Source organism: Phyllostomus discolor, chromosome 13 (genome assembly GCF_004126475.2).
Source record: "Phyllostomus discolor isolate MPI-MPIP mPhyDis1 chromosome 13, mPhyDis1.pri.v3, whole genome shotgun sequence".
Taxonomy (NCBI): Eukaryota; Metazoa; Chordata; class Mammalia; order Chiroptera; family Phyllostomidae; genus Phyllostomus; species Phyllostomus discolor.
The window spans coordinates 71,239,956-71,264,613 of NC_040915.2; the positions used below are offsets into that span (position 1 = coordinate 71,239,956).

Here is a 24,658-nt window from a genome sequence, read left to right on the forward strand (position 1 = left end):
GACAGATAGATAGATAGGTAAGAAAGGGCTTAAGCTGACATTAGCTTGCATAAGTTGAAAATTTAGCTTTCGGATCCAATTTCCCACCCAAACCCCAAAATTTTCATTTTCTTTTTCTCTGTCTCAGTATTTCCATCTATAAACTAACAGGATCCTAGCACCATGCAAAGGCTAAGTGAGAAATGAGTCTTGAATCTTGAGGGGCCCCAAGATTCAAGGGGCCCCTGCATATTCCTTTTCTATAACCCAGTCTCTAAAGAAAGTCACTGTACAATAGTTATTAAAGAGCTGCCAGAAAAGAAAACTGTTCAGCAGTCTTCTCTGAGAGCCTGTCATATTCTTTAAACCACTGGTAAAATGAGAGTACAGAGGAAATATTAAGGAATGCTCTATGTCTAAAAAGGGGATGAAAGCCCTGGCTGGCATAGCTCAGTGGATTGAGCGCGGGCTGGGAACCAAAGTGTCCCAGGTTCGATTCCCAGCCAGGGTACATTCCTGGGTTGCAGGCCATGGCCCCCAGCAACCGCACATTGATGTTTCTCTCTCTCTCTCTCTCTCTAAAAATAAATAAATAAAATCTTTAAAAAAAAAAGAATACTTTAAAAAAAAAAAAAAGGGGGATGAATTGTTTTTATACCACCCTAGAAGCCATCTATTACTGATGGATACATTAGACATAATGTGATGGAGGTGGCCTTTTTGCAAAATGAGATTTCGCTCTCTGAGAAAAGTCTAGTCTACCTGCAGAAGCTAGGTCTATGCCACAAAGTCTGCTAAGCCCTGAGTAAGACCCCGTAATTCCCATGTCCAACTAGAAGGCCTGAAATGATACGGAGGAAATATGTAAGGAAATCAGAGTATTCCCAAGGTGTATTGCAAAATGGAAAAAACTAAGACACCATTTATGTTGTTTAAAAATGCACTAAAACAATACAGTATCTTTTCTAAAGGTGAATAAACAGAAAATTTCTTGAAAGCACTGAGAGGAATGGTTCCCAGGTGGGAGGAAACAGAGTTGGAAAGACAACCAGAGATTTTAACCCTATCTTTCTTATTTTTTACATGAAAATTATATTTGTGTGTTAATTGAAAATTAGTGTTAAAGAGAAACAAAGAACAAGTTAACTGATAGATTAAATTCTAACTAAAAACCAAGACTTGGACCCTGAACCAAACAACCCCATAATAATGGTGGGCCCACAATCCCATAATAAAGGTGGAAAGAGTGAAGCGAGATGCTTCCTGCCATTTACCGGATCGTTTCTTTGACTTCGAAGAGCCCTTGATGGATGACTTTTTGGGCTTCTTTATCCGTTGGTATTTCAGAGCCTCCAGCCTCTCAGGTGCAGCAGCGTTCCCGGGTGCAGGTGGATGTGTTCTGGAAAGGGACAGTTAGAAAGGCACAGGTCAGCTCCCAGAACAGGGAGCTTTGGAATCAGAGCGGGAAGAAATCCAAAGAGCTGGCCCGTAGGAGGACAGAGTACAGTTCTGTGGAGTCCCAGGTGTCCACAAGGGTTCCTTGACAGCTGTCTTTCTATTGCTCCTGGAAGGGAGAAAACCCAATAGAAAGCTCTAGCAGCGGGAGGCCTACCTCAGACGGAAATGAATCTTTGAGCGCCAGAAGACCTAAGAAAGGGAGAGAGAGACTTTAATAGTAAGTCCCATCACACAGAACTCAAGCAGGGAGGAGGAAGGTCAGAGAAGGAAGCGCCTTCGACATCTGCAGTTCTTAGAAATCATCACAGTCAAGACCTTTAAATGAAAAGGGTAGATTAAAGCAAGACAGGAGCAACCCCAACCTCAATCCACTGCCCTCCTCCAGTAAAGAGAAGATCAGGGCCAAACAAGGAAGCCAGCTTCATAGGGCTCCTTCCTCTCCATCTACAAGGGTCAGGCAGAACCCAGCAGCTAAGAGCACCAAATACTTGTCATCTACCGACATTTCAGCAGTTCTGGCTCCCTAACCCTCTGCAGATGGGGCTCAGGTGTCTCCAGTCATGTAAGAGAATAAAAGAGGGTAGAAGTCGATTACAATGATTACAGTATCCAAATCTGCAGCCTTGCAAAGCCCGTGACACCTGTAGCAAGTATCCAATGAATCCCTCTATTGTAAGATGCAATGGAGGAGTCGAGGTTGTTGGGAGAGGAGACTGTGTATACGGGTCTCTCTTTCTCTCCCAGCCGAGTGGATAGTGCCATTTGCCTGATGGATCAAAAGCATGGTTAGAACAAAATCAACAATTTAAGGGAAGCCTGTGCAGCCCAGGTGACAAAGGGGACCAAAGAGAGCTGAGAGGAAGGACTGCCTATGGCAATCTGTACTCGATAGAGAATTTTCAAGAGTCATAAAAGAAGAAAATCTAGATCTGTTATCAAGGGCATTCCTTCCCCAAGTAGGCCAAGCTTGGAGCCTGAGAAATAAAGGGGAAGAGAGAGACAGGTAACTCTTACTTTCCCACCAGTGCATTCACAGTCAGGGACTGTTTTTACACCACCTTTTACATCACAGGCTGAATTGCCCTGTGACACATGCTAGGGCTATGGTGAATCCCGTTCTGCCTTGATCCCTGCAGCTGCCGCTTCCATTCTATCACAATTAGTTTGGGGTAAACCCTGATTAAAGGGAGCAGAAAAAGATACCCTGTGAGGGGAAAAGAAGTCCCCAGTGGTGAGCAAGCCATTCGAAGTATTTTTAAAAGTGATAGAGAGATGGGAAGATCGCAGCTGCATCACCCCAACACTGGATATCTTTGTGGGAATGAGGAAGAAGAAACTTACAGACTAATTGTAGATAAGTCTCTGGTCTCTGAGGTTTCCTGCATTAATGGGCCATGAAGCAACCTTCATCTTCTTTGATGGATGCCATCATTGTATAGCCCTTCAGTAAGTAAAGTATTCAGAAACTCCTTCCAAGTTCAGATCAGAGACAACTTCTTAATCATCCATAGCCCCCTGATGGCACAGAGCTAGGAAGCCCCAACCCACATGTGCATGAAGGCATACATAGTCCAACTCACCATTAGAAGCCAGGTCTTCCACCCCCAAACACCCAAGCTGCCAGTTCCCCATTCCTTCCTCTTTCACAAACTCCGTTTTCTACCCACAGCGATCCCACACAGCAGCGGCAGCAGCTGGAAGGGAATGTGGAAGGCAGGCAAAGGATGGAGATGGCTAGGGCATGAGGGGCATGACTTTCCAATGCTGGTGGAATGTCCTCACCCCCTTCTCATCCTTGACTAAGGCTTCTTCATGCTGCCTAAAAGGAAAATCACAGATATAAATCTGCTGCTCAGTGCATCTGTCTCCAGGTCCCAGCCAGCCTCCTCAGAAGGACCGTGCAAGACAAGTGACGTACGGTCTGAGGAGGTATATGACAAGCAAGTGGACCTCAGAAACAGTTCTTAAACACACCATCTACTAGGACATGCGAGAAACTGGTACAGGGTGACCATAAAAATTCTGTTGCTTCTCTAAGCCAGGTGAAACTTCCAGGGGTGTTTTTATTATTACAACCAGCAAACTGTTGCCATTGTCATTTTTATCATATAGCATCTGTTTTACCACTTACCATGCCAGGCACTGATCTATGTTCTCTACAATGCTTTTCTTCAGTCCTTACCACAACCCTACAAAGCAAATAGTACACTGAGCCCATTTGTCGGATGGAGAAACTGAAATGACTGGCTTGTCCAATTATCCAGTTACTATGTGATAGAGCCAAGACTTTCAACACTGGACTAACCTATTTTTCCAACCTCATCCTAATACAGCAGGTGTACAACTTGCATCAAAGAAAAAAAGTGCTTCCACACGTCATTTCAGAACTAAATCTGCTGACTGAACTAGCTGCGACAGCCACTGACGTTCTCAGCTGTGGAGGCAGAGCCAGGGTGAGACACACCAGGGAGGGGAAGGGCTGGCTGCTGCAGGCAGCAGCTCTCCAACGATGACGGTCCCTGGAGTGGGGTCAGCCCGTCTGCTCTCGTGAAATAGCCAAGCTCCAGCCCTTCCAGGACACCTGCTGTTCACCTGTTCTCGCTTCTGGCTCAGCTCTCAAACACAGAAACACAGCAGAAGAAGGCTCCTGAAGGCACCAAGACACTCTCCCAAAGCAGAAAAGAAAACCACAAACGTCTGGAAAGACAGGAGGGAGGGAGGAAGAAAGGGAGAGAGAAAGGGAAGGAGGGAGGAGGGCAAAATGGGTCTTTATTTTTAGTAAGTTATACAGAAAAGACACATGAAGCATGGTCCGGCAGACTTCACCTACAGCATGGTAAGCCCTTTGGCATCAAACTGCCTCCATTTTCTTGGAAGGGTGACCATGACCCCTGTCAATGTCAAGCTCACTGGGAGGACTTCCAGGTAATAAGGCTTTAGGTGCTGGTGTCTCCCTGGAAGCTTGAGTTAAGCAACTCCATCTATCCCTGGAATGAAGCCGGCAAGTACCCTGTCAGAACAGAATCCAGCCCTGGGCTCTCCAGGAAGTCGAGATCCCAGTTCTCTTTCTAATCAGCCTCAATTCTTCCCAAACCTGCTGCAAACTCTGGGGCACTCCTCCTCCTAGGAAGTAAGAGCATTATTGAAAGGTGAGTGCCTCCAAGCTAGGGGTTTCTGGCTCTTCACTACTGTCTTTCGCATGAACTCTGGGGCTCTGCTCCAGCAGTGTTTCCTTGCTGTTCAGAATTACCAAAAATTGCCAGGAGTTCAACTTTCACACTCTTTCTCCCTCTCTCTCTTCATAAAATCCACACAAAACTCAAATCATGACCATTTAGCTGAACTTCTCTTAGCTGCTGAGCTCTACACGGACCTGGAGTCATGGAGGAAAGACACAATCTGGCTCAAAACGTAGGCAAACCACAGGACAGGAAAGTCAAAATCCAAAACCCATTAAGGGCACTTCCTGTCCTTAATGCCCGAAGAGCTGGCCGTGGTGACACATTTGCAGCTCTGCCCCAGTCAATAGGCAGGAGCAATGATTTAAAGAGCAATGTCTTCCTCTCCTCAATTGCCTGCTTGTCGGATTACACAACTGTGATTGGCAGGCCAAGGAAATCACAGATGGACAAGGCGTAGCCAGGAAAAGGGGAATCTATCCTCCACATACAAAAAGGAAGGCCAGGAGTCTGGGCAGCAGCTGCTACTCTGCTGTGACTACAGATGGTACCTTTCTGGTGGGGTCAGGGCACAAACCAAATGCCTGGCCTCGGAAGTCAGGAGCAGCTTGTTCCAAGTGGGAGCTCCTTCCTACGGTTTACCTAGTAAAGGGGACTCCATCCACGATCCCAGATTCACCTGCAGAATCTCCAAAGTCGGGATCAGCAGGAAAGGGGATGCGAGGGAGAGGGAAAAATGGGAGGCCACTGGTCTCAGACAGGAGCTGAGAAAAGCACCCGGCTCCCAACCCCTCAAAAAAGGACAAGTCCTCACAGTACAACTCCCGGTCGTGAGAAGGGAGTTGGGAAGAGGAGAAGGGGTGAGGGAGAGGAGGAGGAAAGGCAGGAAGACAACTGCAGGTGTGGGAGCAGGAACAGGGAGGAAACTGAAGGTAGTAGGAACAGAGCGAGAACGGACGTAGACAAGACGTGTCACATGTCCAAGCAAGACTGAATGGAGACACATGCAAAGGCGCAGCGTGAAGACAGCATCTGAAGAGAGGCCTGCGCCTCCCAATGGCCCAGCAGCGACCACCCCCCAGAAGGCCTCAGCAAGCAGGAGGGGATCGCCAGGCGTCTGCTGCCCAGGACTGGCAGGTCTGGCTCCGAGGCCATGGGAGTTCTCACTCTCCTAGGCTGGGGATGCTGCCAGGCCCGCAGGGAGCAGCATTCTCCCTTGGTGGCCCCCGGTTTCTGGGTTTGCCACAGCAGTGAAAGAACAACAGCTCAGTTCCCTCAGATCTGACGCACTGGGGGCAATAGGGAGAGAGGGGCCAGTGGCTGGGTTGGAGGAGCAAATGAGAATGGGGTTTGGACACTTTCCAGGAGTGGAATGAGAGCTGTCCTAGAGCTGCCACACCTCAGAGGGTGTTGGGAAGGTTATAACTGGGCAGCAGGGAAGGAGCGCCAGGGAGACAGAAGGCAATCCAGCCTCTGCCACTCTGGAGCACCCACCAGCAGGCCACAGGAGGCCCCTAGCACAGATGAGCTCACAGACTTCCTGACCCCTGCATGTTCTCCCAATGCAAATGGCCAGAGTGGGGCCCCCAGCCAGCCTCACACCATCCTGGGGCCTGGGGATGCCTTCCTTGTCACTACAGAAGACTTATCGTCCTGAGTTAGAAGGACCAGGCCTCCTGGACATCACCAGGGGTACATGGAGGCAGTGGTACCTTGCTGACCACAGCCAGAGGCCTCCCTCTCCTGTCTGAGGCTGCTGGCCCACATGTGCCCTGGAGCACTGCAGTGGCACTTGTGGCAAGAAGGGCCTTCCTAGTTACCATGAGAGTGGATGGGCCTCTCATAGGCCTAAAATCCTCTAGAAGAGAGCGGATACCCCTCTAACTGCCCGGTTCCTGACAGCCCCACCAGGAGGCAGGTGGGAGAGGAGCCACCACAGGGGAACGGGAGAGGAAGGAGCGCGGCACGACCACCTCAGGTGCATCTGTCTCCTGCCAACTAACTCCATGTTCCTCTGCCTGGGAACCTGTCCTCTCCTCTTCAGAGCTCCTCCAAAGACTCTCCCCACAGCTGTGACTCAGGGGGTCGGCAGTGGCTACTACAGGGGACGGAGAGCAACATGAACCTAAGGGGAAGCCTGCATCTCAGTCTCCTAACAGCCAAGGACGGGCTGCAGGATCCAGGGGCAAGGGAAGTGGTGACATTTCCCTGCCCTTGCCCTCAGAGGGCCACAGGGGACCTGGTCCTGAGAAGACCCAGTGGGCCACTCCTCAACCCGTGCTGTTCGATGGGACTGACTGTTAGCAAGGCCCCAAGAAGACAGGGAGGGGTCAGCCACCCCAGGAAGCTCTGAGTGTTTGGGGGCTGGGCAGGAAGAGGGTGCTATGCCTGAAACTGCTGGGAAAACAGTGCAAAGAGGGATGAAGTATTCCTGGGTACCAGTGTGGCCCCAGACAGATTTTTAGGGGTACAGAGATGCAAAGCAGGTCTTAGGCATTCTGGGTCCCTCAGGGTGCATGCAAGGTCCCAAGGGACTTCTGGGGAAGCTCTGGGTGTGTTGGCAGCAGAATGGCGGGGTGTTTGAGTAAGGAAAACTGCAGGGAGGTTTGTGGGAGAGAGCTTAACATGGGGTGGGGCGAGAAGCTGCAGCTAGGCAGTGCCGAGCGTGGCCTGGGGTAGGGGGCGCTGTTGGAGCAGCATGATGTGGGGCACCCGAAGCCTTGGGAATCGAGGAGCAGAGGCTGCCGCCCCCACAGAGGGGGTGAAGGGACATGGTCTCGAGTCCCCCACAGAGGAAGCAATGGCCCTGCCAAAGCCCCGTCCGCCTGTCCACCCCCCCGCCCCGCCCGCCACGGAGCTCCCTTACCTATTGAGCTGAGGAGAGGCTTGTCTCGACAACACTGCCCAGATAGCTGAGATCAATCAGAAACAAAGCAGTTATCAACACAGGCCTGGGGGAACCACCCACGCACACCCAGAGGGGAGGAGGGGAGCACAGGGACCAGAGAACCAACAGGCGAGGCCAGAGAATGGGGTGAGGGGAAGGAGAGGAGAGAGACAGAGAACCAGACGCAACGATGGGACAAAGCAGATGAGAGCGCGGCAAAGCAGACGACAGGGCTGCGCCCACGGCATCTCCTGCACAGACACTGGCGCGTCCGCCACGGCGCCCCCACCTGGCGCACTAGCTAGAGCTGTCCTCCGCCGCCGCCAGACGCCCACTCCCTTTGCCCCCCACCAGGAGCAGCGTGGGAGTGGGAGGTGAGGCTTGCACTTCCAGGTACCAGACAGGGTGGGAGTGAATGGGGCAGGGGAAGGGCGCCGGGCTCCCTCCTCCTCAACCGCAGCCCATCCTGCCTACCGCTGGGCCAGCCCCCTCTGGAACTCCCCTACACAGGCAGCCACATCAAGAAGTGAGACCAAAGGACGGAACCAGAAAGAGAGAGGAAAGAGAGAGGAGGGAGAGAGGAAGGGAAGGGAGGGCAGGCCTGAGGGGCACTACCAAGGTATTGCAGGCTCTTCTGAGCACACTGGCCAACCCAAAGAAGGAAGAAAACAGACATGAGGAGGAAGGAAAGAGAGGAAGAGGAGAAAGGAGAGCAGAAGAAAGACAAGAGAAAAAGAGGCACAGACAGGCGTCCAGGCTGACTGGTACCTGGAATACCAGCTGCTACTGTTTAGAGTGTGCTCTCTCAGGCAGGCTGATCGCAGGAGCTTGTCTGTCTGTCTGTCTGTCTGCAGCTTCCTGCGAGGCACACCAATTGGGGTGGGGTATGTGGCTCCAGGCATGTGATTCATAGCCTGGGACTTGGCTCCCAGTCTCCAGGATGTGCCCCTGGAGAGGCTGGGTGGGGCCCCAAAGCTCCCTAGGCTGTTAAGGGCAGGGTTTGGGAATAGGAGAGAGCTCCTGGCCTGGTGGTCCAGAGAAGTCAGGCTTTGGGGTCCTGCTAAGCAAGTAGGGGTGGGGCCTGGGGAAGAACAGGAGACTGGATGCAAGGTCTCTGGGCAAACCGTGGAACCACCCCCAAAGCCAGAACACAGGGACCTGGTGAGCTCTCCACTCCATGAGAAATGAGGGTGACCACTCACTGGAACATGCCACGCCCCTCCCCTTCCCGTGTGCCCACGCCCAGTCACCCTGGGGGCCTCCAGAGAGCTCTGGGCCAGATGAAGATCCCTCATGCTCCTTGCAGGGTACCTGGGCAGATAAGCCCCACCCCGAGCCAATGACCACGCCCTGCTGATGCCAAGACCAGAACTCCTCTCCCGAAGGGATGCTGCGGCACGTCCAGACAAGCCCTGTCATTCTGGTTGATGGAAGGGTGGAGGGCGGGGCAGGAAGACGACCAGGTGAAGGTGGGCAGGAGAAACCAGCTCACACTCACCCTGAAGAAGAAATCTGTGGTGGGGGGGGCTCTGGTCTGAGCAGCTCCTCCCCCATCCTTCGAGGGGAAGGCGTCTGTCCAAACACATCCAGGTTGTCCGCAGGCCCTGCAGGGCCTGGAGGAGGGGAGGGGTAGCCTGTGGCCACAGTGGTGAAGCCCACAGTGGGCCGGTAGCTGGGGCTCCCGCTACGGCTGCTCTGGGACGGGGAGCCCGTGGACGGCGTGGACTTGCAAGAGAAGCTGACAGCGGCCGGCGGCTGTAGGGCGATCTCTGACATATCAGCCTGCTGCAGGAGGCCAGGGCGAGGCCGGGCCCGGGCAGCAAGCTCAGGAGAGCCAGTGCGGGAGCTGAGGGGGCTTTGGGTCAGAGGTGAGAGCCGGGAGGGCTGTAGCACCACTTGATGTAAACTGGGCTCGGTGCGCCTGGCCTGCCGGGGGCTGGGCCGGGGCCGGGGCTGGGGCTCATACCACCGGGTGTCCAGGCCAAATGTGCTGGGGCCACCGTGTCCCCCCGGCTCAGCTGGCTCGGGGTAAGGCAACACGGGTATGCCCATACCTTGGCTGGTATGTCTTAGCTGCCCTTGGCTCACCAGAGGTTGCATAGGTCTGTCCTGCCACTTGGTGGCGGTGGGCACTGGCACAGGGCCCCTGCCCGGCGTCTTGCCTGCCCAGCCCTTTGGCGCCTCTAGAGATAGCATGCCCGGGTAGGCTGAGGGCACCTGCAGGGAGGTGGGGGGCAGTCCTCGGGGGAGGCAGGCCTTGGGCTGCAGACTCTCGGCTACATCACAGGGGTGCAGCTGGTGTGGGAACATCATGGCTGGGGTCTCCAGACCCCCAAAGGGGAATTCTGGACGACCCCAGGGCTCAGGGGAGCGCCCGCCTGTGGGTGTCTGAGTCAAGGGCAGCGTGCTGTTGGAAGCATTCTCTCCATTTTCCTCAGGGATGGTGGGGTGGCCAAAAGGCCCCTCAGTGTGCAGGGGCGGGGAGGACATGACAGAGCTCAGGGGGCTGCCCACTTCCGGCATGTAGAAGGGCGGCGGCTCCACTTCCCCGGGGCTGCTGCTGCTGAGGTACCCGTAATACTGGCCGTGCTGGAAGGGCCGGGGGGCAGGGGGCCTGGCCTGGCCGGTGGCCTGGAGCCGGCCTTCCAGGCCGCTGGGGCCCTCCAGCCCACGGGGCTGGAACCGAGGGCTGTATGCTGGTGGTGGCAGGTAGGACTCCTGGCTGGATGACAGAGGGGTCAGCTGGGACTTCAGGGCAGCCACAGATGTGGGCACAAGTGGGTCCTCATTCTCCTCATCAGACTGGCGGAACTCAGGGTACATGTCCGTCTCCTCCGCGAAGGGAAAGCCCTCGATGCGCCTGCCCTTCACCGGGGGCTCCACCTCGGAGGGACCCATCACAAAGCGGCCGTCGGGGCCTCTGCTGATGAGCTCGATGGGCGTGGTGGCCTCAGCCTCAGCCTCGGCCTTGGCCACACTATACTTCTTGCTGCTGATGGCCCTCTTGGTCTTCTTGTACAAGGACAGCTCCTTCTCCCGGGTGGGACTCAGCATTCTCTTGGCTGCCGGCTGGCCCTGGTCGTCAGAGGATTCTGACGGGGCCCGTAGCGTCCGGACGCTCTCTGGGCTCACCTTGCCAGAGGACAGGCTGTGGGGGACAGGTGAGAGAGCAGCAGGGCTCATTACTTCTCCTTATTCTCTTCACAAACACCACACACCAACTACCTGGGGAGACAGGGCTAAGGAAAAGACTGTAGAAGGGCGGCACAGTCTGGCACGAAACTCTTGGGCAAGCTCTCAGTCATCTAGACGTGTGTCCCGAACACCCACACCTCTAGTTTCATTCTGCCCCACACCTAGCGTTCGCCATGCTCTGTCCGGGCACACCTGCAGCTTCCCTCCCAGGTGGCTCACGAAAAGCAAGCTCATTTCAAGATGAACACAGGAAGGCAAATCTGTTAGAATGACCAAAATGTCGCAGAAATACATTTTGAAGCTAAAGAAAAACAGGTAATCCGCGAATTTAGACTGTCTACAACATGGCTCCTTCTGTGAGCAGTGTGGACCACTTAAAATCGCCAAGCAGATCAAACAGCAGCACAGCTCAGCACAGCTCAGCAAGGCTGTGAGGGGGCTGAGTGGGCACACCACCCACTGTCAGCACCACCCACACCCCACAAGCAGCACATCCCATTCTCCAGGGCCCGGGGCACTTACGGAGACTCCAGGCTCTTCCTGCAGTGAGTGATGGAGAGTGGAGGGTCTAGAAGGAAAAAATGGAGAGAGCCTGCTGAGGCCCAAGACAACCAAACACACTCCAGCTGTCCACAGGGTCCAGAGCAGAGCCACGGTGGGACGCAGCTCCTTTCAGCATCGGGCACCTTTGGGTTCAGCATCCTACCCCCACCTTCACCCTAGTTCTGGCCCGTGAGACTCTCCCCACCATCCCTGCTTCCTTCCTCCCCCTTTCAAATCAAGTCCACTGTCTGATCTAGCCACAAGATCCCAGTTCCCCTCTTTGCAAAGGGCACTGTGCTAAAACTGGGCTGTCTCTCCTAATGGGGAGCTTTTGAAACTGAGCCAGCTAGAGCAGGGGGTGGGGTCGACACCCACCTTTTTTGCGCTTGAGCTTACGCTTGCGCTGCTTGTTGACAAAGCAGGCAGCCAGAGTGCTGAACAGGATGGCAGCTGCCAAGAAGCAGATGGTAGCTACGATTCCAGCCAGCACAGGGCGCGCTAACCCTTCGTCGGTCAGGTCCGGCTGCGGGAAGATGTCTGCAGGGAGGGGCAGGGAGCATTCATGAGTCCTTTCCTCTCCCCAAGAAGCCCTCTGCTCTGAGAGCCGACCCCTGGTGTTCTTCCTGCCTCTATAGTGCAGACGAGTTAAGGCGAGGCCCCATGCTCAACTCTGCCCTGAACGCATGTGTATGGCAGAGGAGGAGGGAAGAGGGGTGACTGCATTAGACAAGCAGTCACCACACAGCGAGTCCAGAAGAAACTGCACCTAATCCTACCCCTGTGGGGATAACAATTTCAATACACTACAATAATTTCAATGATGATCTAGTGCTTTTGTCCAGCGCCATCTGCAATGCATTTTCACATGTATTGTCAGATATTCTCACACTAACCCCACGAGTGGACAGAGCATACATTACTGTCCTCCTTCCCTAAGTGACAAATCTGGGCTCTGCTGAGTTTGAGCAACTCGCTTGCACAGATTCTGCCTATTGCGACCGAAGCCACACCCCGTGCTTCTGACTTCCAGTCCCGGGTTTTCTGCTTCCCACTGTGCTGTCCCGACACATGAGAGCTCAGGCAATGGGAAGGCTCCCTGAGGGGGAAACACTACCGCCAGGACAGGGGTCATGACCACAGTTCACTTCCATCCATTCCTAACTCCTTACTCTGCAGGCGCCCAGCATCTGCATGGAAAAGCATCTCAGGCACAGAATGCTGGAGCCAGCAGAGGCGTGGCTAATGGGCCCCATTTCCTTGTGTTGCAGGCAGAGAACTGGGGGCTCACCTTGTGCCCAGACCTGCAGTGCTCATTAGTGGCAGAGCCACGACTCTCCCTCAGTCTACTGTGCTACACTGCACGGGGCATTGCATCAGTGAGTGCCATTCCTTAGGATCATCAAGGGGAAATCCATACATTCTGATACAGTTGGCCAGAATCCATTGCCATGTCGATAACAGCATGGATTAAAAAATCCAAATTGTGCTGACTGGCTGAGTAGAGAAATGAATGCTACAGTCTTTGGAAAAAGGGGCCTTAAATTCAGGGAAAGCGAAGGCTACTGCATCTATATTCCCCATGAGGAGTCTCCCAACCATGTGGGTTTCCTTTCGGGAGCCAGACACAAAGCCACTAAACGAAGATCAGTTCACCGAGATAAACCCCACAGAATCCCCCTGGCTGTGGCTGCCAGCTCCATTCCCAGTTCCCCCATCTCTCTGAGCCCCTGCCCTGCAGGGAAGACAAGGCAGACATATACTGGGCTCTGCTGCCTGAGGAAGTGCTTTTGAGCACTAGAAAATTTTAAAAACTTTTAAAGCACCCTGGTGCACAGAAGTCCAACTCCACTCCCCCAGACGCTCTCGTGCCACCTCCGTCCTCATGCCCTCTCCCAAGTCTGCCCACCCCACACTCCGCCAAGCTCTTCGCCAACTGGTCCCCAGAGAGTAGTGTCCATGGAAATGGGGCCTTCGCTTTATCACTAAGCAAGCGCCTCTTCCCACTCCGAGGGAACCATGCCATGGGGAGACAGAGACCCTGCTGTGTTTTAGAAACCATCGCTGGAGAGAGATGTGTAGAAATGGGACCAGGGGAAAGAAAAAGAAAGAGAAACAGAAAATGCTAGGGAGTTGGCTTTATTGAGCCGGAAAAAAATCTAGGGAGAGGAAGGAGTGAAGGGAAGCAACACCAAATGGCAATTTTCCAAATAAAACCATCATAATTACAAAGCAGCCTTATAACAGGCATTCAGTGGGCACCTGCTGACTGTTGTCTCAGCTCTGACCGATTCATTGCCCCACCCCCACTACAGAGGATCACAGTGGAGGAAATAGATTTCACAGAAAAATAACTTGAACCAAGTTCTTTCTGACCATGGTAATGAGAAGATTAGCTGACTCCCTCTCTATGGCTATCTTGTAGAAACTTTCATTAATGCAGCTCTTGAGCTAGAGAAACCCCACCCATCATGGGAGCAGAAGCATGGGTCTGACAAGGTTAAGAAATGCTCCAACTCATGCAATTCCCACCAGAGCTCTCCACTGTTTCTAACTCTGGCTCTCTTCCCATGTTAGCTATTTCCCAAAGGGACCCCCCATGTGGGTACCTGTGCTGGAGACTCCGGCGATGTTGCTGGGCTCGCTGATCAGATCCTGCATGACGGCCAAAACCCGGAACTCATACCAGGTGTCCTACAGCCCCAGGGACAATACCTGTCAGCCGAGGGACCTGAGACGGCCACTGACCGCCACAGACCCACTGCCACGGACCCTGCAAATGGTGTGTCATCAAACTCTGCACCCAAAGCCCTGGCTACTGCGAATGCTTAACAACCAACTCTCAAGTTTTAAAAAGCCCTGACTTGCAGCATCTGCCAATCGCTATGCTGTAGCTGCTCTGACCGTGGCTGATCTGAGGCGAGGTCACAGAAAGGAGAGCTGGGGCTCTCCAGAGTCACCTCGGGCCAGTTCCAGCACTAAAGGAGTGCTCAGGGAAGGAAGACAGAAAGAATGACATGAGCTGCTTCCTCTCTCCAACCAGACAGGCATCAAAGTTTGGAGAAGATCCGCTGGAAAAAAATACGGTCTTCTCCCAGGCTCTGCACTATTACGGGGAGAAGCCAGAAGACGTCCTCCTGTGACACCTGTGTCCATTGCCGTTAGGCCCAGAGCACAGAGCCAAGGTCAGTGTCTGGTGGCACATCCTGGGCCCCCGCCCCGACCTACCCTAGCTTGTGTCAGAGACACACTCCCCACCACCCCGACCGGCCCTGGATCTGTGGGACCTTGGCCGCAGGCCTGGGAGGACACATGGACAGGGCTGGGGTTCACTAGGGTGTGGCCACACCTCACACACCTGAGTTGGGTCATTCAACACTTCCAGTGACTCTAGAAAGAGTTCTGTCACTTCGAGGACTGGGGAAATAGAAGAAGGGCGCAGCTAAATTCTCACCTGTGACAGATCCTTGGCAAAGAATTCTACATCAGTGCCTGGGATGGCATCATCTAACATCTCCCAGCGCTCTCCGACACGGAACTCCATGACGTAGCGGTCAATGGGAAAGCTGTGGTTGGCAGGAGGGAGCCAGGACAGGAGCACGCCCTGCTGGGTCCGATTGGCTGTGAGGCACCGTGGTGGGGTAACCAGCACCAGGGGTTCTGGAGTAGTGATGGGGGATGCTGCAGCAGGCAGAGAGAGAGGGGAGACGGTGCAGGAGCACTGAGGCCACGCGTCCTCACTGCCCATGCTGTCTTCTGGCTCAGCATGGGTCTCTGGATGCCATAGCCCCATGTGATGGTCACACGGCACATGCCAGTGCATGCATCATTTCAGGGACAACGGTGCCTCAGAAACACCACCCCCCACCAAGCCAAAGGAAAGGGGCACAGCAAGTGGGCCCAGAGCTTCGTGTTCCTGCTCTCAGAATCCTTCTAAAAGTCTCCTGGGAAGGGATCAAGTGCCTCAGAAAAAATAAAGATAAAAAATGAGAAGTAGCTTTGGCTGGTGTAGCTCAGTGGATTGAGTGCGGGCTATGAACCAAAGAGTCACAGGTTCAATTCCCAGTCAGAGCACATGCCTGGATTGAGGGCCAGGTCCCCAGTAGGGGGCGTGTAAGAGGCAACCACATATTGATATTTCTCTCCCTCTCTTTCTCCTTCCCTTCCCCTCTCTCTAAAAATAAATTTTTAAAATCTATTTTAAAAATGACAACTAGAGGGAAGAATTCAATGTAATTATCTTTTTAATAAAATGGTATCTTTACAAAAATACTACAAAACATATCCTCTGTTCCCTTCCCAAAGAAGTAGGAATATCTTCCCACATATTCTGTTTACACTTCCCATTTCCTCCCTGTCCCAGGTGGGAAGTCAAGGCCCAGCAAGGGGAGGTCCTGCTGCCCCCTTGGGGGCAGTGAAGCGGGCTGGAGTGGGGCCACCTGTTCCTAGCTACACTCTCTGGCTCCAGGTGGGACAGAGTGAGCTACTAGATCCAGGAAGGAAGAGTCAGCCACACGATTGTCACCGACTGAGGCCGGGAGCCAGAGGAAAGTACTGGCAGACGTATAGGAAAAGCAGTATTCCCAATCTCCCCTCTGAAGCCACATGAAGATGCAAACATGTGGCCGGACCAGGACACAACTCAAAACCTCTTCTGTCCATCTAAGGATGCAACAGGAATCTGGCCCAAAACACTCTGATGTGGGACCAGACAAGCCTTGCAGACTGGTATAACAGACCCTTCTTGGGAGATCAGTGACAGGACTACACAGAGCACTCAGCCAGGTCCCTCGCATGCAGCAGGCGCGGAAACATTAGCTTCCGGAACCTGCCATCGCCGTCTCTACATCCCCGGGTTCCCCGGGAAGTGCCCTCACCTAAAGTGTTCACAGTGACCACCTCACTGAAGGCGCTGGTTCCCAGCTTGTTCTGTGCCAGGACGCTGAACTGATATGCTGTCTCAGGCTCCAGGGCGTCCACCAGCAGCCAGCTGGGTCCTGGAGGCACTGACAGAGACAGCCAGTCGTGGGGTCCGAACTGTGCCCGCTTCATCCTGGCCGAAGGAAGAGAGGAGACCCAAGACGATGGGGTGGGGTGGGTCACACTGGAGACACAAGGGAGCGTGCACAGGCCTCCCCAAGGCGGCTGTCAATGGGCCCAGGCCTCTTGGGCCCCAGGAACAGGTAATAGCCAAGGAGGGGTGCCCTACCCAACTCGGGGTAAGCCAGGTCCCTGGCCACGGCTGCTACCTCCTCTTCCAAAAGGGACACTCAGGTGCCAGTAATGCTCAATACACTGGTCCAATTGTGTCTTGGGATACCCGTGCCCTGGCTCCAACCCTGAGAGTGGCTCTGCTTTGGGACAGTGCAGACAGGACACTGGACACAAAGCGGGTGCCACAGTACAGAAGCAAAGATGAGCCTGGCAGCGGCAGGACTGAGGAAGGAACCCAGACCACCTCAGCAGCCCCCGTCCCAGGGGCAGCCAAAAGTGGGGCTGTAGCAGCAGAGAGGACTCCCTCAGGCCAGCCAGTTTTGTGTCAGATGGGGAGGTCTGGGTGTATGACAAGAATGACCTGGGGCCTCCCCACAGTCGGGACCAGGATTCCTAAGGCCTCACAGGTTAGAAATCACAGCAAAGGGGGAGCTCACACAGTTTGTGGAGGGCACTGATACTCTATCTCCACAGTACACCTAGTGCCATCTGCCATGAAGCCAGCAGTCCCACAGGTGCAGTGCCCAGCACCACCACTGGGAGGAGCCATCATCCCGTGGACTGAGACGCTACACAGCCCTCTCTCAGTTCTGAGCTACAATTTAGGGTATGCCCACAATTTCCCCTTTAGGTTAAAGTCTCCATACCATATAAGCCCAGGAGTTGAAGCTGAGGCAGCAGAAAGTAAGGTAAAAGAAAAAAAAAAAAGCTCGCTCCCAATATCTCAGTCAGTAAGTACACAGAGAGTTAGAGGCAATCAGAAAGAACAAGGTAAGGGTGGGTGAAAACTTCTCCACCTTTACACCCACCCTTCCCCACCCAGGCACCAAAGCAAGTGAGCAAAGTGTAAAAAGCAACACAGGTGAGCAGCAGCATGGAGCAAGCCACAAGCAGTGAGGGGAGCCCTATTTATGCCCAGACCTTCCAATGGGCACCCCCAAAGGTGACTCGGCCCTGCCAAACGCAGCCCTGGCCGGGGAGCTGCCCAGCAAGTGCCATGACGCTGCAGTGGCCACGCAACAGGGTCAGGAGCGCCCGCCTCCGCCCCTATGTGGCCTGTGTAGGACTGGAGTGGGGGGTGCTCTGCTGCAAGCCCCACGCCCACCACCCAGGACCAGTCTGCCTCTCCAGCAGCCGACATGCCTAAGACAGGCAAAGTCTAGGAAACACACGCCACTTCACCAGGGAGGGAAAGAGAGTGGGCTCCCTCTCGGCTTCCCTCAATGTTGAGAAGTGCATCCAGGGCTCTCCCTGAATCTGCAGGCAATTTCCTCTGGAGAATGAGGCTTCCTCCCCCAGGCCCTGGTGGAGCCTGGCAGGGAACACCCACCCAGACAAGCCTGGTCTCCTCTTCCTCAAGGAAGAAGTGTGGGGGGCTCTTCCTCCCCGCCCAGGGATAACCCCGTGACCTGGGTGGCTAGTCCTTGGCTCAGGATAGCAGTGTGGGGACAGGGAAACCCAAAGGTGATGAGAAGGGGGTCAGCTGGGACTTCTCTCTCCCTCTTTTCTGTACCTCAGCTCCTCAGCCCAATTCATGCAGCTTTGAGATCTCTATCTACCCCACGGTTTGGGCAAAGACGTCACACCACTGCATCTGGCTAACTTAATAACAGAGATATAAACACAACAGAATGGTCCTAAAGAGAAAGTATGGGTGCTGAAGCCCCGGCCAGGGAGGTGAGCGGCCCTTCACGCTGGTCTTTGGAACCACTAGGGAGGGGCAAAATGAAAATCAGCCTTTACACTTCTGTCTGGGCTGCTCCACATGCCCTTGAAGATGAGAAGTCTCTTCCAGACTCCAGAGGACAGAGAGAATGAACCACGGACGCACAGTACGCAGGGAGATAAGCTGGGAGAAAGCAGCAGAGGGCAAGGGACACCTCGGGCTACAGCCCAGATCAGCTCCCCAAACCTTCAGGGCCGGGAATACAGGAACGCCCAGAGTCCCGTAGACATACCCGTCCCGCACAGGGCTGTGGTCACTGTGTCAACACACCTCGTCATCTGGCAGTCTGGTGAAGGACCATAGCCTTCTCATGACCTCCACCCACCCCAGGGAGGGAGTGGAGTGGGGATGGGGAGGGAGAAGCAGAGAGCAAAGCATGCGGGGCTGACTCACAGAGGTCCGTACCAAACTGAGAATGTCTGCTCGAATCCTCCATCATAGCCTGGCTCCCAGGACACGTTGGCAGTTGTCATGGAGACCTGGACCCGGACACTGCCTGGGGCATGGGGGCTGGTGCCTGGAGACCAAGTGGAGAACTAAGTCCACTGCGGTCTCGCAACAGCACAGAGCTGAGCCCACTGAGCTGGGCACCCGTAACCTCGCTGCATCAATAGCAAAAGCGGTATCACATGTAGAGTGACTGAGGATGGGGAGCACTCTGAGGAGCTGGCACCCTGGCCCCCTGGGCAGGAGGACAGGGGGACACCCAGCCCACCAAGCAGTCTAGTCTGTCCAGCAGGAGAGGGCACGAGCCCTGGGACCATGGGCCAAAGGGAAACCGGACCCCTCAGCCACCCTGGAACAAAGTCCTGCGCTCACTGCCAGGCACAGAAACACTCGCCCTGAAGGTCACAGGCAAAGCCAGAAAGCCCCCCTCCTACAAAGCCCCAGCCTCCAGAGACGGCCACACTAGCCAACTGTGGGCACCAGGGGCGGCACAGCATGGCAGCTGACAACTTCCACTGGAGCTTGAGATGCAGCCCACCACTCCCCAGGGACGTGGTGCCAGGCAAGGTGCGTCATCCCCGGTGGCCCCACTTTCCATGAATGTGCACTGGGGCCGTCACAGCTCCCATCTCCCAAGTTGTACACAATGAGGCACCTCTTGGTACGGAGCCTAAAACTGGTGGCAAAGGCTCCACAGTGTGGGCTGTTGCTACAACTGTAGCTGTCTCCTCCATGAAGAGCAGAAAAAATGGCACACACTGAGGTGCTGGGACATACACCTCAAGCAGGTAAGTGGCAGCAGAATGCCTGGTGGTGCTCCAGGAATCAGGAACAACAGCCCCCTCCTCTGGGCCAGGCCCAGCCAGTGGGCCTTAGCACCTCCCTGCTCCCACTTCCCCCATGCCAGGCCTTCCAGCCTCCACACTAGGTCCTGGCCTCAGAGCTCCGAGCAGCTGCTACTGGCCACGCCGGTGTCTCACTTCTGAGTCAGGGGGTTGCCAGGTGCATTCTGCCTGTCCCCATAAGGAAAAGACCTCCCCAGTAAAGGCCCCATGTCATCTCCCTTACACAGAGTCCACAGAAGGCTAGGGCCACCTGTGAGAGGCTCCCAGTCCCAGGTGGGCCGCCTGGGGACAGCCACCCACAGTCCCTGGCACCCAGACCCCCGCCCACCTGCCCGCCTTGGCCCCATACCGATGACGGTCAGGTGGGTACTGGCAGTGATGCTGGTGACCACATTGGTGGCAATGCATTCCCATTCCCCGTGGTCCTCTTTACTCAGGGCTCGGAACTGGAGGCTTCCACTGGGCAGGGCGTTGTGCTTGCTTCTGCTAGGCTTCCCTACCTTGGCCAACAAGGGGGCAAAGAGGAGGCAGGATAGGGTACAGAGGAGGAGCCGGGTCGGACAGGGGAGAAGAGAAGCCACCAACACCTCAGGGGCCGGAGGAGGGGACACAGAGGTCGATGCCTGAGCACTGGGCCCATACCCCTCTGCGCCCCTCTTCCAGGAAGCCCACTGGGACATCACCCTGGCTCCTCAGCACCTGGACCATCAGAACAGGGCCGCTACTGGGCCCTTCCCCTCCACCACGTTTCCCAGAGCTCCAGAACCCAGAGGTACCTTTCTCCACTTGATGACAGGGAAGGGGTCCCCTGCGGCTGCACAGGGGATGAGAAGCTCCCGGCCAGCCTCCTGCCTGTACTCCCAGCCCGGTAGCACCGTAAAATATGGGGGGTCCTAGGGAGAGCACCACAAGGCCATGAGGGTGGGCATTTTGGGGCACCCGCCCGCTCGGAGGCCACTGGCAGTCCTGGGCCTCACCTTCAGGACTAGCCTCGCGGGAGCAGACTGGCCCATGGTCCCCAAGGTATTGTAAGGCACACAGGTGTACGTGCCAAGAGCCTCTTCTGTGGCCTCCTCGATTCTGATGGAGCCGTCCTCCATCAAGGTCCAACCTAGGTTCTGCCGGAGTAGGCAGCAGAGTGGGGAGCCAGGGTCAGGGGTACATACCTGGTCCCCCCACACCGGGACCAGGGCTGGGCTGGGTGGGCCCACCAGCTGCCCCAGGGGCGGGGTGTCCCACTGGCCTGCCGGCTTGCAGGCCCCTGTGAGAAGCAGCTGTGTGCCTTCCCAGAGTTTTTGGTGGGGAGAAGAAAGTTCCCGCTGGGAAGCCAGGCCCAGAGAGGCAGCACCTCAGTGTCGGGAGGGTGTGTCTCACTGGGGCCCCACATGCGTCCCTCTAGTACCTTCTCAACCTGCAGGGGGCGGCCATCCTTGTTCCACTTGACCACAGTGGCCGGTGGCTCTGCATCCACAGGGCAGCGGATATAGCCATGGATCCCCACGGGCACGTAGATTACGGGGGGCATGTTGAGGACACGGGCTGGGTCTGCAGAGGGGTGGAGTGGGGTGGGAGAGAAGAGAGATGCAAGGGGCATCAAGAAGGAAGAACTCCAGGCAGGGGGCCAGGCCATCACAGCACCCCCAAAGTCCAGCCTTCCACACGCTCCACCCACCCAGCAAACACTGACGGGCAGCCCGGTGCTGAGTGCTGGGCCCCTCACGGAGAAGGATAAACTAGCCCCAGTCCTCCTGGGCTTACAGCCCTGAGGCCGCACGGAGCCAGCCTGGCACAGGCTGCAGACTTCTTTTGTGTGTGAGGCCTACGGTATTCTTAAGCACTTCTGTTTTGAATGCTCAGAGGCACTCGAAGGCACGCGTTAGCCTGCCCTGGTCTGAAGTACTCCTCAAATGCCTCAACTCTGAACATTGCTGCTGGCAGGAGCTCTCCTGTCCATTTCCCCAGTGGACCACCCCCGGCCCCCACTCCCAATCTCAGAGTCAACATCTGACCACACCCTCCCCCACCTGCTCCAGGTCCCAAGGCCTTATCACCAAGCCAGCTCCTCCCTCTCCACAACCTAAGCCACAGGGGAGTGGCAGTCCTATGCAGGAGGTGGGCAGAGGCATAAATAAGCTCAGGTGGGTCTTCTTCTCCTGTCTGTTCTGCTGGGTGCCCCACCTCCCAGGCCTCAGTTTCCCCTCTGTGCAGCTGGAATGCTGCGTCAGGCTCAGCCTCAGAAGAAATGACAGGTCCTGGGACCGCAGCGAGAGCCGCACGTCCTCTCCGCCGGGTGAGTCATCACCTTTCAGCTCTCCGCCATTCCCCCAAGGGCTACCAGGAAGAAAGATCCAGAACTTCCAGGGAGGCGGCGAGGATGAATGAGCCGGGATCTTTTAAGCATTTGGAGCTCTTCAGAGAACAGCATTACATAAATACCAGGCCGAGTTATATATTTAGACATAGCTTCCTACTTTTGTATGGTAGAGGTTTTTTTTTTCTCTCTAAGGTTCTCAAAGGGTTTGTGAATGGGAAATACTCTGAACACTGCTTTTTCACAGAAATAAAGATCCTTGTCTCACCCACCTGAAAATCTCACCCCCCAGGATTCTCTCTGAAGGCAGGAAGGAGGTAGGAAAGGACAAGTGGGAGTGGGTGAGGGCTGGAGGGAAAAGGAAACCACACCCTCCTCTCAGTGGGACACGGCCCAGAGCCCCAAGGATGGGGCTTACTCCTGGCAAGGTTTGCCACTCTTCTGAAGACTACCCACTGTTCTCCTCTGCCACTGCCACCGCCACCTTCTTGCACAGGTGGCAGACACCAGCCATGGTGCTGTTCCACGAGGAGTCCTTCCTCCCCTTCACTCTTTTGCACCCAGCACAGCTTGGGGCACATGGTAAGTCACTTACAAAAAGGTTCTTGACTTGCTTTTTCCCGCTGCAGGTCTGGGTGGGACAGACCTGAAGTCCTGGGTCACAAAGCTTTTCTTGGACCTCACAGTTCTTAAAAAGGTGGGACTCATAACATAGCATGCTGGAAATCCTTGCAATTTGCTGATAACAGAAGTGGGGAAATGATGCCTTTGCCCCAAACGGCAACGTCATGGCATAGAGAAGAAAACAATAAGAACGAGACATTCGGAGCTCCAGCTCGGGTCCAGCTGCGCTCCACCTCTACACCAATTCAATGCAGACAGTGCAAACACCCAGCTCTGTGAGGGGGTCGGAGAGGCACCCGCCCCCTGGGGTCCCCAGTGGCTCTCCTACTTGTCCCCAGTTCAAGTGCTAACCGCAGCCACGACTACAAACTGTCACCCTCCTCACCCCACCACTGCTCGCCTCAGGTGAGCAGTTCTCCTACAGGCTCCTTCAGTGATGGAGAGCCTGTCACCTACAGCAACAACCTGGGGCCTTTGTTGCCTGAGTGACAGGGCCATCAGCAAATCAAAGGGAAGAAATTAATCCTCATTACTCATCCTTCTCTCTCACAAAGATCAGCTTGCTGGAGGGTGGGGAAGCAATGACCGCGCTGAAGTACTCAAGATTAGCAAACTGAATGGTTGTGCTCACACAAAAGCTGTCCATTGTTCGGGCAGGAGGAGCATCTTGTTCAGCTGGAACTCTGGCCTCCTGGAGGAGGGAGGCGAGGAAGCTAAGAGGGAGCTAGGTGTTGGTGGAATTGGATCAAGTCACCCCAGAAGGGGGTTTCATCCCCCTCTCCCTCGCCCCTCACACCGTCTGGGATGCGGATGCAGGAAGGTGGAGAACTGCCTGGAAATCTAACCCTACACAGGTTCAAGTTACACTCCCTCAGATACCTGAGAAAAGAGCACCAGTGAGCCTCTCATTCAAGGCTCTGACAGGTGTTGGCTAACACTCAGTGCAAGGGCAATTGTTCAGGTCTGCCGGTCCCTGAATCCCACCTACGCCTGGCTGATGGCATGAGTTAGCTAGCACATGGCCCACAGGAGACCAACAAGGGCCAGCTCACCTCAGCTGACCAGCCCAGGTATGGGCCTCTTCTTGGGCTGCCCAGCTCCCAGGCCCAGCCACGCCTCTACCCGCTCCCTGAAAGGAGGCTGCCCTCCAGCCTCCAGCCTGGACCTGCTGAAGCCCCCACCCACCGAGGCGCTCCCTTGACCCTACTCACACTGCACAGTCAGGTAGGCTGAGGCCGACGGTGAGCGCCCCAGACTGTTGCTAGGGACGCAGGTGTACTTCCCAGCATCCTCAGGCTTCACCCGGAAGATGATCAGGGTCCCGTCGATCAGGATCCTCACTCTCAGCTTCAGGTCACTGTTGAGGCAGCAAGGAGACATGGAGGGGAGGGCGTTGGCAGGTGAGCAAGGGGAGCAAAGAAGCTCTTCCATGGAACCCCAGAGCAAGGTGGCACCTTCAATCCTTCACCCCCACGCCTGAGCAGAGACCCACAGGCCCTCGCACTCCCAGGACCCCTCTCCTGGCCCCTCCATGCAGACACCGACCCTCACAAGTGGCACTGTGGACCGACCACCCTGTGTCCAAGTACCAGAGCCCAAGGCAGCCTGCAGCAGCCCCGGCCCAGAGGCCTTGCCCCTGCACACCTGGCTGCATCCCGCCCCCCAATCACAGCTCAGGGTAGGTTGCTCACTTCTGAAAGTAGACATTCTCATCCTGCCAGTACCAGGTGTAAGTGAGGTTGCCGGGATACGCTTCTGCCCGGCAGGTAAGCAGAGCATCCTGGGATATGTTGACAGTGATGTTCTCAGGAGGGGACACTATGAAGGGCGGCCCTGGGGACACAGGAAACAAACATGACCTCACCTAGAGGGGCAGGGAGAACAAGGCCTCCCAGGAAGCTCTGAGACGCCTCAGGAAGGGTGCTCTGAATCCTGGAGGGAGAGCGGGACAGCACTGGCCACGGAGTCAGCAGCACAACCCCAGGCGGTTGTCATGGAAACGCTTCCAGCTGCTGTCAGGGCTCCAGTTCTTATTCTCCCTATAGGTCCCAGAGATGCAGACGTGCTAGCTGTGGCCACGTGTGCCCGCCCCCTTGAGCCAGCTGTAGACACCTAGGCGTACACCTGCACCCTGCCCCCATGCCTAACTCCTCTATAAGTCCTGGCTCCCCAAACCAGCCACCTAACACCCCAACACACGCACACGCGTGTGTGCACATACACACAGAGTCCTGACTGCCCATCCTTCTCTTC

General features: G+C 55.3%; 1 protein-coding gene across 4 annotated transcripts in view; it reads right to left on the reverse strand.

The window, feature by feature from the left end:
* Positions 1-24,658, reverse strand: part of IGSF9B (immunoglobulin superfamily member 9B) — a 57,655-nt gene that overhangs the window by 13,705 nt on the left and 19,292 nt on the right. The window contains exons 6-21 of one of the 4 annotated variants that reach the window (XM_036014704.1): positions 24,097-24,238; positions 23,617-23,762; positions 20,873-21,015; positions 20,448-20,588; positions 20,247-20,363; positions 19,820-19,970; positions 18,572-18,695; positions 16,116-16,291; positions 14,693-14,919; positions 13,848-13,932; positions 11,617-11,778; positions 11,221-11,266; positions 9,002-10,651; positions 8,272-8,361; positions 7,483-7,528; positions 1,294-1,378 (exon numbers count right to left, since the gene is read on the reverse strand). In XM_036014704.1, coding sequence (XP_035870597.1) covers positions 7,483-7,528; positions 8,272-8,361; positions 9,002-10,651; positions 11,221-11,266; positions 11,617-11,778; positions 13,848-13,932; positions 14,693-14,919; positions 16,116-16,291; positions 18,572-18,695; positions 19,820-19,970; positions 20,247-20,363; positions 20,448-20,588; positions 20,873-21,015; positions 23,617-23,762; positions 24,097-24,238 — 3,446 coding nt within the window. In that variant the 3' untranslated portion in view covers positions 1,294-1,378. Of the gene's footprint in view, positions 1-1,253; positions 1,379-7,482; positions 7,529-8,271; positions 8,362-9,001; positions 10,652-11,220; positions 11,267-11,616; positions 11,779-13,847; positions 13,933-14,692; positions 14,920-16,115; positions 16,292-18,571; positions 18,696-19,819; positions 19,971-20,246; positions 20,364-20,447; positions 20,589-20,872; positions 21,016-23,616; positions 23,763-24,096; positions 24,239-24,658 lie in introns of those variants that run through there. The other 3 variants (XM_036014705.1, XM_028528048.2, XM_036014703.1) reach the window with 3 other exon arrangements.